Raw genomic sequence first — 17,055 nt, forward strand, 5'->3', positions numbered from 1 at the left:
GCTGCTGAATGCGCCTCGTCCGACTCGAAATAAGCCAACAACCACAATGTAAGCATTGGTTTACACGTATAAATATTTATTTGTACTAAAAGTGAGTGTCTCAGAGTATCAAGGTCAGAATATATTAAATCAGGAGATGCATCAGTTGAGGTACAAATTCCAGTCTCATGTCTTTAATAAATACACACAAAAAAAACCTAGTCCACATTATTTTAATCAGAGGTAATCTGTATACTAAGCTATTTTAAAAGAACAATTCAACAATTGCGTTTTGCTGTGACCGTCTGGATTAAGTACATTGTCTTGCACTGCTTGATTCTTTTGGGATGAGAGGCGACAGCTAACTGCTGCTTCAAAATGGCCAATATTGCAATTAAAAATCAGCATCTTGCTTTTGTCTTCCAGGTCCCTGCCAGAGGGCCTGCGTGTGGAAGGCACTGGTGCTAGCATGCTCTCGGCTACAGCCGGGGTGGTTGCAGCACGACGTGAGGTATAACACGGCTTTTTGTTCTTCCCTTTGAATACATAAAAAGATTACAAAAAGGAAACCAGCATCAGGTGACAAATGAAAAATAGAACGCTTCTTACAAAAATAATCCCAATTGCATACGTAGTCTTGGATACCGCACCGTGGCCACAGCAAAACAGGTCTGAGCTTGTGGCGTTGCTTGATGTGCAGTCCCCAGCAGAACCAGGGCTGTTCTTGTTGAGCCTGGACCCATTTGTAATTAAAAGGCGGCACGGTTCCTGTGAAACCCGTGCTGAACAGCCCTGGGGAACTGACTGAAGTGGATGTGTGCAAAGGCCACAAAACCTGGTGGTAATGCGCTGCCTTCCCTCTGCTGTCCCATAAAACTTCCCATCTGAGCACAGCTGTCAGGGAAGGTGCTGCTCACCTCTCCTAATGCCACGGCAGCACAAATCAGAGGGAAGGCACGAGGTGTGATGGCAAAGTCCATGGTGGGGAAAAACCAGAGTAGTGCTGCAAGAGCTCTCCACCAGGTAAAGGCAGCCCCAGTTCGGCCCTTCGCGCTGTCCTGTGTGACCAGCATCTTCTCAGTGATCTCCCAGGCTGCGTGATGCCCCACACGGCCGCCATGGTGCCCACTGGGATATGAGCACAGGGAGTCCCAGTGTCCCCATGGGAAGCGAGCTTAGAGCACCAGGATCACAGCCAGTTATTTTTTTTTTACCAGAGGGGGCAAGCAGGAGGAAGAACAGAACGGTGAGGCACTGACTCGGCAATGAGGCTGTTTATAAAAAGGCACTAAAAAGTCTCACTGTTAGCAAACGTCTAAGGCACAACCTCGAGAGCAGCAACTGGATCCAAGCACTGAGGGCCAGCAGCAACCACTCCTTGCTCCCTCTCTTGGGGCAGCGCTGGGCAAGGGGTAAAGGAAGGACACTTCATTGCTTCCGTTCCATGCAGGCGCACAGATTTGCCCAGCAGCACCAAATGAGCCAGCTGGCCCCATCCAACGCTGCACCAGACATCCTGGAGCTGCACCAGGCTGGAAGCAAAGGGCTGACTGCCCTCCTCCTCCAGCTCCGAGGGGAGGAGGACTCGGTTCAAAGTATTTCTGATTATTAAAAACTACTCTGATCCAGGCAGGAAAGTTCCACTAGTCAGAATAGTGAAAATGCCATGTAGCTGATCTCTATCATAGGGAATCAATCAATCATCGCTCACTCTTAATACAAGTATTGCTAGGAGGAGAAGTAGCGTTAATTCTTTTTTTCCAGCGATTGGTAGTACTCAGTTAGCACTTTCCAAGCTTTGGGGGCCATGAAGCCATCCGGTGGGTTTTCCCCTTCGCGAGCGAGCTTTCTCATGCGTGTTCCTGAGATGAAGTCAAAGTCATCGTGCCTAAAGCAAAACAGAGAAGGGGTGAGGTCAGCCAAGTGGCCCAAGCTGTCCCAGTGCAGCTGTTCAGCCCTGCCAGGAATGCAGCTGCAAACCCCTGGTACCACCTCCCCGCCAGTGGCGTCCCATGCCGAGGTTCCTATCAGCAGCAGCACAGTCTCCTGAGGGAGATGCTTTCTCCAAACGAGCTGCAGTTGTGGTGAAACGCCTCCCCGGCAGCTGTGTAGGCTAAAGAAAAGAAGACGTTACCTTTCTGGTTCATAAAAATCCATAGCTCGCTTCACTTTGTTGTAAGCCGCTACACGGAACGGGATGATCTCCACTGACGTCAGGCCCGGCGCCATGCTGAGCACCTTCCCTCCCTGTGTGGGCTCATACAGGTCCTTCTTGGTCTCGGGGTGAGGCATGCCTGCAGGATCGCGCCCCACAATGTAGAAATTGGCGCCAGCGATCATGCGAGCCCGGCAGTGCCACTGCACCTGGGAAGGAGAGACGGGGAGCGCTGAGCCCAACAGCCCTGACTGCAAGGAGCTCCTGGCCAGCCAGAGCTTGCGTGCAGCAGGGAAGGACTGGAGTGGAGATGTGAGCAGCCACACCACTTCTCATGTCAGCACACACACAGATTCATCTCTGACTGGGGGGACCTGGGGCAACATCTCAGCTTTTCTGTGGACACGTATGGCAGTGGAAAACACCAGGACTGGAACCAATTTTGTTCCAGTGTGGCGGTGAACAGAGGAAGCTATTTGCTATTTGAATGCATAAGGACAGGGCCTATCAGCAAGCATCCAGCAGCTACCTTACCTCTGTGGGGCCAGCATAGAGCATGGGAGAGGGGAAGATGGCAACAACAGTGGATTTGGGGTCCAGGACGTGCTCCTCAAGCACTGCTGCATGCTGCTTCATCCGCCACTCCAGTGGAACGTCGTCATCCTTGGTCCACCCACCCAGGGGGTGCAGGAGAAGCACGGGGTTTTTGTAGCCCCTCTGCAGGAGCTGGCGCCGCGTGTCCTGCATGAGCAGGGCATGCCCGTTGTGCACAGGGTTGCGCAGCTGGAATGCAAAGACAGCATCTGAAACAGAAAAGTGAGAGGGTCATGGGCCTGTGCTGATCTTCACTCTGCTCTGCCTCGTTTAAATGCTCTGTACAGTCTGACACAGTCAGGAGACAGGCACAGATCTGCTGTCCTATCTTCACATGAAACAGACCTTAAATACGCACGTACAGCACCTCTGGATTGCTCTGTCAAATTTATTTTCATTGCACATCCTTCCTTTGGGGCTGATATTAGTCTGATCAGCAAATCTGCCTTGTTTCTGGTTGGCACTGGACACAAATCCAAATCCCTGAGGAGATTCCTGGCTCTTTAAGCAATCTGTCATCTCCACAACTTCACAATGTCATCTTCACAAAGGCCAATACACTCTTCCCCTCTGAACACAGCAGTGAAACAAGTGTCTAGGGGATTAGCATCTGCTGCTCGGATGCCACTGCTGTGGCAAGAGAGGGTAGAAAGAGTCAACATCATATTCAACCTAATTAGCCCTAATGTGTTGATACTGCAGGAATACTACAAAAGCCATTTTGGGGTGGCAGAGATGAGAAAGAGCCTGAGCTGTCAGGTATAACAGAAGATTTAACTGGTGATAGGACTAGAGGGAATGGTTTTAAGCTGCACCAGGGAAGATTCAGGCTGGATATTAGGAAATACTACTCTGAAAGGGTGGTCAGGCACTGGAATGGGCTGCCCAGGGAGGTGGTGGAGTCCCATTCCCTGGAGGTGTTCAAGGAACGTTTGGATGTTGTGTTGAGGGATATGGTTTAACAAGAACCATTGGTGATAGGTGGATGGTTGGACTGGATGATCTTATAGGTCTTTTCCAACCTTAGTGATTCTGTGATTCTGTGATTTATGGCTCTAATTACAATGCCAGAGCTACAGAATGGAGCTCCCAGACTTGGCTGCTCCACGTACAACTGCAGAAGCGCTCCTTAGCCAGGGCTGTTCACACAAACACCTCTGGTGCTCAGAAACAGGAATTCACAAGGAAGCAGCTGACCTTAGGGTGTACAACACTTCCTACCTCTCAGCCTGCTGCCTTAGGCAGAACCCCCTTAGAAACACTTCCCTGAAATATTCCAGTCTGAAATGACACAGCTGCAGGCCATAAAACGTCTGTGCTCTATTGTGGGGTTCTGATGACACAGTGTGAAGTATGACCCAGTGGCACATGCAAAATAACAGAACTGATGGGGAGAATCCCTGGCAAGAGAAGTGGTGTCACTGGCACTAACCCAAGGTGCTCACCAGCGTTCATTTCTCTGAACTTCTGCTTGAGTTCGAGCGGTGTCAGGCGGTATTGGTCCAGGCCATCATTCCAACAGATCTTTTCCAGCACAACGAGGTCTCCCCCCACCAGCCAGTCTCCACTCTCCATCACCATCTGTGAATTACACGTGTATTTTCAGGATGGCAAAAAGCCCCCTCTCTCATTTCCCAGTCTCCTCCAAAACACGTTATGCACGGTTCTGCTTGTGGAGTGATCCTCCTTTCTCTCTCTGTGTACTGTAGGTCAAAAATGGCAAGGCACCAGTGACTGCACCACCACACTCAGCTGTGCGCTCTGCTCCCCCCTGCAGCCCAGGGCCAAGAAGTTACAGCACAGCCCTTCTTCCACCCCAACTTTTGCTCCTGCAAAGCCCTCCCTCTGCGAGCAGCACTCTGGTAATGGCAACACCATTCTATCGTCCACCCTCCATTCCATCCAGCACTGGAAATGCTATTTCCCAGCTGGGGCACTGCTTTGGGAGTGCATAGCCCCACGACCTTAAGGAAATCTCCCTCAGCTGCAATAATGAAGCTACTGACCTCATTACCCTGTGCTGACCCACTTAGGATTGCACAAGGCTTTGTATGAAATCCTCAAATTTGCCTTAATGTACTGTCACAGCTGTTTTTCTCACCATCAATGGCATCATTAAACTTTCACAACTAAGATAAAAAGATGCCTGTTTCAAGAGAGCAACTGCTGCTAAATAATTAACGGAGGTATTTTAAGTTAGAGGAACAGAATTAGCATTGCTTTGACCTTTGAAGTTCAAGTCACTTGGCGTAACCCGGAACAGTCCCTCGCTATGTGACAGTGGGAAAGAACTCATGAACTATAAGAACAACTCCTTTGCTGACTGCCAGTACGACACAGGCAAATTGAGGAGTAGCCTGTAGATAAAAAGAGCACAGCCAGGGGTCTGCAGTGTCAGTGTTTGAGAGCATCCATCCCTGGAGGCTCTCAAAGCAAGAGCAGATGTGGCACTGAGTGACACGGCTTCTTTAGTGGTATATGGGGACTTTGAATCATGGCCTGAACCTCTGATTGACCACCTGAGGCAAGCACTGAGTCAGCCACAGGAACACAGGTGAAGGCAATTCAGCTGCATGACCAGAAGGGCTGGAGCCTGGCTGCACCTCTCCCAGACCCCATTTAAGGGCTGACTAACACTGAGGAAGGATCTCTTCCTGGAGATTGCTCCCTTGGGAGTTTTTCTTTGAGCCTAGGACACAGGTGAGGATTTTTATTTATTTTTAATGATCCCTTTCCACCCTGATAATCCTTCTAGTTATAAGACCTGTAGATAGCAGCCTAACCACACTGCTCTGCTGATTGTATATTTGTTGATCGTACAAGAGTGGTGTGGGTGGTGGCGATGGGCTGTTGGTGGACTAGATGATCTTTTCCAACCTTACTGATCCTATGATTCTAGGAAACTTTCACACCCCCAGGTTCAGGAAGTCTTTGAGCTGCTGGCTGTGCTAAAAACATTTGGATGTTGGTATACTGGTAAAGAGGAGGAAATGAAAGTAGCAACTCCTTAGCAGTGTGATCACAGTCCCTCTGAATCACTTATTACCTGACTGATGCTCTTGTTAAGCAGTATGTAAGCCTAAATATTCAGTCCTCCTGCACGCTTAAGATGCATTGGCCCTCCAAGAGGAGCTAGGCCAGGTGGGCTAACAGCGTGGAAACCCTGGAAAGGTTTTGCTCTCCTGTGCACAACTCGGACCCTGCCCAGGTTTCCAGCAGCAGGAGGGATGGCACCGACCCACCTTGATGTGTGGGTGCTTGGCACAGGTGGTGCCCCAGATGCGGGCACAGCGCTCCTCCTTCCTGTGCTCAAAGTACTCGGGGTCCCTGAGGATGGCCACCCTGCGCCCCGCGTAGCTGAGCGCCAGCGCCCTGCAGCCCTCCAGCCGCTGCTTGTCCTGTGCTGAGACTGGCAGCACAATGGGGATGCTCAGGTTGACGACACCGTCTGCAAAGAGAAGGGTGGATGTCAGCGTCCTCTAAAGACCTAAAGCAGCATCCTCTTGGCATTAGGGATGGACTACAGGGGGTTGGTGGGAGAGGCTGGAGTGCACTGAGATATTCACAGTTTAGTGGCTTGTGGTAGCAATGGTAATGGTTGGACTAGATGATCTTGTAGGTCCTTTCCAACCTCCTGATTCTATAATTCAGAGGCACAAATTCTCTTGTTGAAGAGGAAGGCCAAGTTTTCTACTGATATCTCAGGCACTCACCATCAGTGACATGAACTTATTCACTGCCCAATTTTTGTTTTGTGCTGTAAACAAATGCTCACATTAGTGGGCAAAGAAAGCTCTTTATCTCGGTGTCAGAGATGTCCTAAGGGCACCTGGAGTATCTCATTGTTCTCTTTCTCTCCCAGAAAGATTTGTTCTTTTCCAGTTAGTTGTTTTAAAGTTTCTGGAGAGTTTAAGAGTTCTTGGTGATCGCAGCCCTGGCTATAGCCCATGTATCCTCTTTCAGAACAACAACCTCCGCTCACACCTCTTCTACTTGGCCACACCAGCATTAACACACTGAGATCATGGGTTTTTTTCATGGGTTGCCATTCATGAACAAGAACAAACAGATCACAAATCACCGATTGACTTTGCTTGGATCTGACAGAAATCACGTTGGATGCCTGAGACTCTTAATTGGAAGATTTTGGTTATTTTGTTTAATTTTTTTAAAAAGCTTTCATTTGCTTCAATTCATGACCAGACATCATTCATTTGACAGGCAGCAATTTTCAAGCACCTCGATGAGTAATTGGGTACCCATAACTATTGTCACATATGAACCAATCAACCAATTAAATATACGAAGTCATCTGAGTAATCTTTCTAAATATGTTAATATTTAAATATTAATTAAATATAATCATTATATCTATTTTATGCATAACTAACCAGTTGTCAGTCAATAAAGTCAGCGTGGAAAAAGCTGGATTATGAAACCCACAAACAATGCTGAAGCTGAGGATCTCTATACTCCACTTCCAAATGCAAGATGGTAATAAAAATCACTCCAGTGGAGGTGAATAATTACAAAATTACTGGGATTTTTGTGAGGACTGGTCAGTAGGATGCAGGGTAAACAGCTGAATCATAAACAAGCTGTGCTTGTGTCCAGTCTTAATAATTTAAATAGCAAAAAAGTAATAGCAGAAACCCTAATTGTCGTGATTTCCATATAACCTAAGGATAGTTACATACATACCAGTTACAGAGAAATTCTTTCCTGGGAGAACACAAACATAATTAAGATAATTAACACTCACAGGCACCTGTTACAGTTTGCGGAATCAAAGCAACTCAATGAAAACTTCAGTGTAGGTTTGCTCCTCCAAGTGTGAAAAAAGCTACAAAAACATGTGAGAACTGTTCCAGCTGCCCACCTGCAGACCCTGCTCTGTCAGACTGTCCTGAGTTAAGCACTGCCTTTGTTGAACCCAGCACCAAGCTGCTGCCCTGCATGACTGTGGCAATATCAGGGTCCTTGAGGAGGAGGGCAAGATTCCCCACAGGGCATCCTGCACCAAGATCCTGAACCCCTGAGACTGGAGATCTCTGCTGGGTCCAAAACCCACTGTGTGCATGGCAATCACATCTATACCTGAGACCTGGGACACAAAAATCTACCACTGAGGAACTGACCTGCACTGCCTGAATTTATTTGCCTCTTCCAGAAACAAAAAGGCCCCTGGCTAATTAACAGCTAAATCTGATTTATTTTAGGGTAAGGTAATAGGGAAATATGAAAATAAGAACTAGAAAAGCAAAATCAGACTCTGGCCTTGTTTCCAATGAGCAGCTGCTCCCACTTGAAATTCAGCCTGACATCCTCCCCTGGTCTGTCTTTACCCCAGCAGAACTAAGCACGGTGTGAGTCACACAGCTGTGTTATGTCCATACATACAGAGTGAACACGAAGGCGGGCCCGTACCGTTCAGCAGCGTGCCGAAATGGATGACCTGCAGGTACTCTGCCTCACGCATGAAGCCCTTCAGTGGCGTGGCCCAGCCTTCACTCAGCACTTGCACCCACTGCAGATCCAGCTACAAAACAAACCCAGACGGCTCGCTGTCACCAAGTCGTGCTGCTTTTCCCTCCCTTCTGCTGCGAAAGCAGTCTCAGTGTGTTAAATAAAGGATGTTCCTAAAGGGGAAAAAGTGGTGCTGCGTGTCGGTGTGATGGTTTAGATCAGATGTTAGGAGGAAAGTCTGTACTCAGACAGTGGTGAGGCACTGGGACAGGTGGTGATGCCCAGAGAAGCTGTGGATGCCTTATCCGTGGAGGTGCTCAAGGCCAGGCTGGAAGGGGCCCTGAGCAGCCTGATGTAGTGGAAGGTGTCCTTGCTCACGGCAGCAGTTGGATCTAGATGAGATTTAAGGTCCTTTCCAACCCTAACCATGCCATGATTCTATGAACAAGGCACTGAACAAAGCTTCTGCCCTTCAAACAGCAAAAGGACTGAGTTACAGCACAGCATTCAGATGAGACGATACCTTTGTGATCTCCACGGATGGCAGTGCATTTGCTTCAGCTCGGGCAGCATCAAGTTTATTTTTGGGTACAAAGAGCTCAAAAACGTCCTTAATTGAGGCACAGGGCACAATGTTCTGAAAGAGAGAGAGCAATGGTAATGCTGGTTTTAAGCGCACACCAAGAACCCAGAATGTGAGGTCAGATTTACAAGCTGACAGTGGTGGTGGTAAAAATAAGTGACCTACTTGTGTCTGCAGGAGCTCCACGACCTGCTGGATGCATTCAGACACCGACGCAATGTTCGTCTTCAGCACCAGTTCAGGAGATTCGGGCTTCTCGTAGTCTGAGTCAATCCCTGTGAATCCTGTTGACAATTAAACCCAAACCAAACACGTTTAATGTAATACTCCGTGCCCTAGAGTCCACACCACACAAACAACCAACGAGCATTCAGCCATAGTCAGTACTACAAGTACACTTGTGACAGTAAGATTAGGGAAACAGGATACCCTTGTGTGCCACAAAGAGCCTTTATTAACCCACCTCGAGATTTTCCACGTGCAGAGCTGCAAAGATTAGCTATCTGAAGCTTTGGAAAGCAAAAGGCAAATTAAGAGCTCATTCTTCCATACCTTTGATCTCTCCAGCTCTTGCCTTTTTGTACAAGCCCTTCACATCTCTGCTTTCACAAATATTTAGTGGAGCATCAACAAAGATTTCAAAGAAAGGCAACCCAGCAGCCTCATGAATTTTCCGTGCATTCTGACGATCCTGTGAGAAGAAAGGTGGGAAAATGGTACGTGCTGCATTGCAATAAGCACCCTCCTACTCTCTGACGTTTCCTGAAATTTGACAGAGGTAAATGACTTTCTGGTATAGATTTATTAAATTTAAACCAATTTTAATAAGGGCTTTTATTCCCGTTACCCCCTTTTCTTTGAAGCGACTTTAGAAGACCACTTCATTAAGTAGGACAGCCAAAATTGGGATGTGAATAATTATCTGCTCTGTGTTAAAAAGGCAACTGTTTGTGTTGGCTTGATGCCGTCAGACATTCGGTATTCTCAGGAAGCACAAAAATACAATAACTCCTTCAAATAGAATATTGATGGCACTGTGACAGGCTATTGATTTTATGCTTATTCTCCTTCAAAGTAATAGTAGGAGCCTACACAATGAGATTTCAAATGTCACTGAGCCTTTAACCAATTCTGAGTACAATTGAAAGCAAAAACATTGTCAAACTATTATGAGAGTGGTGAGGTGCTGGAACAGCTGCCCAGAGAGGCTGTGGATGCCCCATCCTTAGAGGTGTTCAAGGCCAGGTTGGATGGGGCCCTGGGCAGCCTGGTCTGGTATTAAATGAGGAGGTTGGTGGCCCTGCATGTGGCATGGGGTTGGAGATTCGTGATCCTTGAGGTCCCTTCCAACCCTGGCCATTCTGTGATTCTGTGAAATGGCACTCCACAAAACTCTACTGATGGTGTTTAATTCTGTACACCTGTTGCACTGCACAGAATAGAGAAGAAGATCTGGTGGCACATATAGAAGGTCCTCTACACGAGCTCATCTTTCCCAGGAGCATTCATGAGATCAAAGCAGCTCAGGAAAGAGCAGAATATGACGCAGGCAGTTTACCTTTGAAAAAGGAGAGATGAAGCTAGTTATGCAGACAAGCCCAGCGTCAGCAAACAGCCTGGCCACCTCTGCGATGCGGCGGATATTCTCCTCGCGGTCCCCGGCTGAGAAGCCCAGGTTTTTATTCAAGCCGTGCCGAACATTATCGCCATCCAGGGAATAGCAGGGGATGCCATGAGAGACCAAGTACTCTTCCAGAGCAAAGCCAATGGTTGTCTTACCAGCTCCAGAAAGGCCTGTTGGAGACAGCAAAGTGCGGTTCCGGTTTGAAAGTGAGGCTAAGGGAACAGGATGGCGGGGGGTCACCAGCAGAAGGTCATCAATCCTAAGTGAGGTGGATGCATCCCAACCCAGCTCTGTCCACTCGCACACTTAATCTATAGCAGTGTCCTCCCACGTGGTCTCTTAAAAGCCAGTGGACAGGAAGATTGCAGACCACCGTACACTTCAAAGAATAATCATCAGTCAAAGAAGTTCAAATTTTTCACATACAGGGTCCTTAATTGATACTAGAAAGAAGGGGATTGCCTTGGATAGGATACTTTGGCTTCAGAAATGGTGTTAAAACAGATCAGATGCGGGCCTTCTTTCCAAGATGAAAGAGAGAACAAAACAGAGATGTGCTTTATTCCAGCATTCAGCACACACAGTGATGTGGTGAATCAGAATGGCTTCACAAATCCTTCCATTCATGTCTTGCAACATCTTCTGTCAGTCAAAGAGAATGGCAATACTTAACAAGTAAAGAAACATCTGGACAAGTGTCAAAAAAGAGAGTTGTGTAAACGTCAGCAGAGAAAAATAAATGCTCCCTGCACCCCAGATCTTGAGTTTGTTTTTCAAAGCAAAAGAGAAAGGCAACGCATCAGAAAGCACATGAAATGCTGTGCAAGAAATCACTTTTGGCACTGTCTCTGTATTTCCTTTTCAGACAAGAAGACCAACTTGTTCTGCTGCTCACAAGGTTTCTGAAACACAGGAAACCTGGGTGCCCCCATGAACTTTCCTCTGACCCAGGATGAAAATCTCTGAATGCTGTTCTGGACAATCTTGAGCGCATTTTGCTGCCAGGGACTGGGTGAGTTTGAGCCGAGGGTTCCTCAGCGTGGAACACCAAGAGCAACCTGCAGGGCTTTCCATGTGTTCAGTCAAGGGAGCCAGCACATGGAAACCCCAAGAGCAGCTGCAAAATTTCTAAAAGCCTCACTTAGGGGCAGGCACTGCAGGGAGATCATCTTACTTTGCCAACACCTCGTTTCTGTACAAATCACTTTGCAAATTCACACCAGCTCACAAGGAGTGCTGGCGTTGCCTGCAGATCCCAAATCACCGCCTCCAAGCCATCCTCCTCATCTGTCCACGCAGCTCTCATGTGCACAGTGATGCGGATGAAAATACCTGTTAGCCAAACCGTGCAGCCACGGAATCCGCCCCTGGTCCCAACAACTTGTCCTCGCTTACTCCTGCTGACGTGATGGGCTTGGTAAACCACATTGGTGGATCCCTAAAGAAAACAGAATGAAACAAAACGCTTTTGTTACCCTGCTGCACTCCACACACCACAAAATCTCAGCCAGGACAGAAGAGACACGTACGTTCATTGAAAATCAGCACAAGCCGTTGCAGCAAACGCTGAGAACATTGTTGTACAGGAAAATGCTACGACCAACATGTAAAATGTAAAAAGGGAAGCAAACTGGCAAAACAGTGATAAAATATTTGTTTTTGGTGTCAGTTACGGGAAAGGAAAAGTCCCAGCAGGAGCAAATACAGACATATTTTCTCTCCAAGCCACGTTCTGCTTGATGCAGTTTCATCCTTCTCAAATCAATGATGCAGGGCGGGGGGGAGGCTGGGCTGGGCTTTCCCACAGTTTGTGTCATGCTAGGTAAATATTTCTCCATCTGAAGTCACAGCAGGGAAGTGATCGTATTTTATGTGTCACAGAAGGCTTTTTGTGACAAAATACCAAAAAAAAAAAAAAAAAAAGGAATGGGAGACAAGTTCACTTTTAAATGTGTTTGCAGAATAGCCTTTTTTTTCCTCTGCTTTCTGAGCCATTACCATTTTACCCTGATTTAGCAGAAGGACTCACTGGAGAGTTGGTGATTTGCAGGCAACAGAGGGCTCTGTCTGCTTAAAAATCTAAGTGAAAACCATTCCATAATAGAAGTAACACCCTTCTTTCCTCTTCTCTCTCTCAGAGGCCAGCATCCCAGCTGAGATCAAACTCCCACCACAGAGATATCAATCAGCTAGACTCAGAACCTCTCACCCAATTTATATTCCACTTTAGCTAAAACCATCAGAATCAGCCTCTTTTTATGCTTGCAAACCAGAGGTGAAATTTTCCACTTGCAATTGCTTGTGGGCACACAAGACCAATACACAGACCTTCCACAGGCACTGCAGCACACTGCCAGTTCTTCAAAGGCTCCACTTCCCAAACCAGGTGGGATTGTTTTGGGTTTTGTTTTTGTGTGTGTGCGTGCTAGTTTTTAGTTTGTTTTGCAGGGGGGATGTCTTTTTGGACATTTGGAGCTTGCAAGCTGAGACATCACCATTATGGTTTAATTTGTGCTTGTCCCAGCAGTCTGGGCTCCTGAAGCAGGACTAAATGAACACATGTAGAAGGTAACAGCCACCAAGATAACCCCTGCTCACAAAACACGAAAGCAAATTTTGCAGCTTTACCCCTCACAGAAGTCTGGCACCATAGTGTGAGTGCCCAAACCGGCCCCTGTGCCAGCCCACCATGGCTCAGCCCTGCAGAGAAGCTGCTCAGTGCAGCATGATGCCTGAGCAGTAACTGTACAGCCCTCCAGTGCTCCAGCAGATGGAACAGCAGTTTTGCAATTTATCTGCAAGTGACAACAGAAGAGGCAGGTACTTCAGCACAGAGAAATGAAAGCCACACACTCAAAATATCCTTTCTACATCCCTTTGCTGCCTGTGTCAGCAGGAACTCTGGCAGCACGCTGATTTCCTTGCAATGTGGTTCTGCAAGGCATTGATCTACTCCGACGGGGACTACGATAACGTCTGTGCTAACACGTTCCTGCCTGGCTGACATCATGAGGTTATTATCTTTAAAGCAGACGCTGCTGCAAATCCACACCATGCACATCTTGGAGCAGGTTTTTTTGTTCACACTAGCATCTTCTGGAGCTTGGGAAAGCAACCCAGCAGCAATTCCAGATGTGGGTGGCATTCCTGCTCACGGCAGGGGTTGGAACTGAGTGGGCTTCAAGGTCCCTTCCATCCCGAGCCAGTCTGTGACTCTAACTCCAGACCCCTCCTACCTGCTGGGTACCAGATCCCTCCTATTTTGCTCCTATGTTATGGGCAGTTTCGCTGCCAAAGAGGCGAGACATCCCCAGCACCACACGCCTGAAACAGTGGGACTCACACCAACCCCAGTCCTTGCCATCCATCAGCTGCACGGGACACCATCTGAAATCAAACACTTTTAAGCCTCCAGAGACAGACCTTAGTTTTAAAACCCTCTCCTACATCTTGCCATCTTAATAAAAAAATGATTTTGTGTTAGCTGAACTTGGTGCATAAAAATTGTGTTTCTGAGTCTCTTACTTAAGTAGAAAAATTCTTCTCCCAGGGCAATTCCCATGGCTGCCCTTGAGAATGGGTGCATTGACATCAAGAGTCCATCACCATCACAGGGGGAAATCTTTCTGTATGAGAGTCATTTGCTGCAGAAGAGAAAACCTATCATATGCAAAAGGAGGAAGAACATGCAGAGGGGGGTTTTGCTTGTCAATGGCTCACCTTTACAATCAGAATCAAGGAAGATGGAGAAACCTCAGAGTTTCCAAAGTCCTGATTTAATTCCCACAACCCAAAACCTACTGACTTTTCCCAAATATCAGTGTAACTTGCTGAAAAGCGTTATGATGGTAAGTGTTTCAAAATTAGCTCTATCCTTCCCCAGGAAAAGCCCCCCAAGAGCCAGCATTACCTTGGAAATTTCTGCCTGCTACAGGTCCCAGGATCCCACTGCCACGGCTGGACTTGGAGGATGGAGCATTAGCTTCAGGCAGTGATAAAGATATTACAAAATAATAAGATTTAGTTGAGGAACACAGCACTGGGTCACTAAATGTCCTGCTGGGGGTGCCAGCGTTTGCTCACACCAGGCAGGCTGCTGAACTGGGTTTCCCTCCTCCTTCACAGGATCACAGAATGGCCTGGGTTGAAAAGGACCTCAAAGATCACCTTGTTTCAACCCCCTGCCAAGATAGCAGGGTCGCCAACCACCAGACCAGGATCTTCAGCGCTCTCACAGACCCAAGCAGTCCAGGCGTGGTCCTTGGCAAGCTCTCCTGCTGCTGCTTGCTTGTCCTGGCACTGCTGAGACAGCACTTTGTCCCTGCCAGGAACGTCAGGGGCCCAGCTGAGAGCTCCCAGCTACCTGAAACAAGCAGGCTTTCAGCTTGCAGACAGACGCTTTGCAATGCCAAACTTTGCTAACAAACATAGTTTTCAAGGTGAGGCTAGCCAAAGTACTCTTTTCTTAACACATAGGAATTCCTGAGCTCTTAGCAAGACTCTAATTTTGAATGCTGCTATAACACTCTTCTTCTAGTATGTCTGTGCATTTGAGGTGGACACAGTCAGGTTTTGTACCATCTTCCAAAAAATCAGGCTCGATACACAAGCTCACATGCCCGTCACCTCGCAATCATGCTCTGATTTCATGACAATACGACTTCAAAGCAATGGGTTGGGCATTACAGCTATCTCTCTGAAGCCACCCAGATCAGATCTTTGGTTTTTAATATCTCTGGACAGGTGATGTCACTAATCTAATTTCCTCGACCCACTAAAACCAGTGAGTCACTCTGTGCTCACACATTTCCATGATTAATTTGGAAGGCCAGGACCGACGTTATAAAATAAAAATGATTCCCAACTTCTTTCCAAAAATTACAAGGGACATCTGCATGGCGAGCAAGTATTTCACAGCCAGAGCAGCCTGACATCTGCTGGCAAAAATAACATGTTGAACAGGAAACCCTTCCACGAATTCCCTATTTTTTATACATATGTGTTCTGCTAAATTACCTCTATAAACAAACCCATTTCAGCAGTTTGGCTCATGTGCATGTTGCAAATACTACGTTTTACAAAGCAAGAGGAGACCTGCTTTCTTTTTACGCCTAAGTGTGCTACGAGGCTGCTCTGGGTGATGCTGAGGTCTCTGACAGACCCGTGGGATCACAGCCAATACAAAACACAGTCCTCTTGCAAAACAAGGGAACATAAGTCATGTTCATGCTGTTGTTTTGGGGCTGGACACCCGCAGATATTGAGTGAGCATGTCCATTCAGTTGTAGAGAAAACTGAAAAGAAAGGAATTGTGCAGTCACAGGGTAGGTGACAGTCAGGATTCCCACATCGAATAATGATAATTCCTACAAGCAAAGAACCCACAGTACAGCATCAGGCAATCATCCCTTGAGCTCTATTGGGCTACAAGCTGCAAGATCAAAAATACGGCTCTGCTGCTCAGAGCTGAGGCTTGTGACCAGCTTGCACTGGGCAGAGCAATGTGCCTCTTCATCAAGCTCATTTCTGTTCGAGAGCTCAAGAAATAACTCTGACACGTCACTGTTTAAAAGCTCAACTTGTGGCACTGCTCTGAAACAAAACTGCAGCTCTGTGCCCCTGCTCACTCAGTTTGCAATGGGGTTTTACTCCAGAGGCCAAGAGCACACAGGTAAGACACCAACACCATCCTCCTTGAGGAAAGCAGGATCTCCTCCAGCCCCAACCAGCACAGCCTGAACTGAGCCATCAGAGTTCAGCCACACTGCCACAGACAGCAGCTGTATTCCTGCAGGAAAGGAGCCCTGTGACTTTTGAGAAGCTTTAGTTATTTTGTAAGCACTGGGAGCTGCAGAACATCTGCAGGCATGTCAAGCTTCACCAGGCTTTAAAATACTTACTGTCATAAAGGAACCAAACCTCTTGCACCATTTCTCTACAGGATCCCGAGGCAGTGGGCTGAAAATATAAAACCTGGGGACCCAAGGCCACTTGTCCCCAGAGCAGTGGCACTGGGCTGCATCTGAAAGAGGCCTGAGCATTCCCACCATTTTAGCAGCACCTGCCACCAGTCCCGGATGTGCAAAATGACATAAAACACATCAGGCTTATGATTTTCTCCACAAAGGCTCCGTTCCCAGACACGAGTTGGGGGCACTGGGGCTCGGTGTCACCTCGAACGCTACCTCTCCCCACCTCATTTGGGGCCCGGTCCCCAACCTGCTGTCGCACAGTCTGCACGTCCTTGACTTCAGAGTGGCATTTTCTATTTCAAAACTGAACATTTGCAAAGTGCAAACAGTTAGAGACGCTCAGACAGAACTGCAACATAGGACACGGTTCAATGGAACTTAATGCCAGACAGGCCAAGAGTTCACTTGGCTCAAAAAATAAAATCATTAGATAAACTCAAGGAAAGAATCGAGGATTATTAGGTCTACAAAGCACTGTTAGGCTGCAAGTTACCAACTGGTACCTCAGGTCACAGGTGGGAGCTGTGATGACACACCAGGACATGGATCTCAGCTGTAAACTCTCCCATGGGCCCCACACCTGGCTGCTGTTGGAGATGTGTCCAAACCAGTCTTTCCCTTGCTCAGCATCTCTAAATCCCCGCCGCACTGCTGCCAGCCAGGTGACAGCTTGTGTTCACTG

The 17,055-nt window shown here is 47.6% G+C and overlaps 1 protein-coding gene across 3 annotated transcripts in view; it reads right to left on the bottom strand.

Moving 5' to 3' along the window:
- Positions 1-55: 55 nt before the first annotated feature.
- The window catches only part of PAPSS2 (3'-phosphoadenosine 5'-phosphosulfate synthase 2), a 41,479-nt gene continuing 24,479 nt past the window's right edge, over positions 56-17,055 (bottom strand). For 2 of the 3 annotated variants that reach the window (XM_090144703.1, XM_090144702.1), the window contains 12 exons: positions 11,734-11,839; positions 10,336-10,571; positions 9,330-9,468; positions 8,943-9,061; positions 8,718-8,831; positions 8,156-8,267; positions 7,430-7,450; positions 5,971-6,176; positions 4,174-4,309; positions 2,669-2,937; positions 2,114-2,343; positions 56-1,867 (listed from right to left, as the gene is read on the bottom strand). In XM_090144703.1, the coding sequence (XP_090000829.1) occupies positions 1,726-1,867; positions 2,114-2,343; positions 2,669-2,937; positions 4,174-4,309; positions 5,971-6,176; positions 7,430-7,450; positions 8,156-8,267; positions 8,718-8,831; positions 8,943-9,061; positions 9,330-9,468; positions 10,336-10,571; positions 11,734-11,839 (1,830 nt within the window). In that variant the 3' untranslated portion in view covers positions 56-1,725. The remainder of the gene's footprint in view (positions 1,868-2,113; positions 2,344-2,668; positions 2,938-4,173; positions 4,310-5,970; positions 6,177-7,429; positions 7,451-8,155; positions 8,268-8,717; positions 8,832-8,942; positions 9,062-9,329; positions 9,469-10,335; positions 10,572-11,733; positions 11,840-17,055) is intronic. The other variant, XM_031602536.2, reaches the window with a different exon arrangement.

The sequence above is a fragment of the Phasianus colchicus genome, chromosome 8, assembly GCF_987193195.1.
Source record: "Phasianus colchicus chromosome 8, bPhaCol1.hap1.1, whole genome shotgun sequence".
NCBI lineage: Eukaryota > Metazoa > Chordata > Aves > Galliformes > Phasianidae > Phasianus > Phasianus colchicus.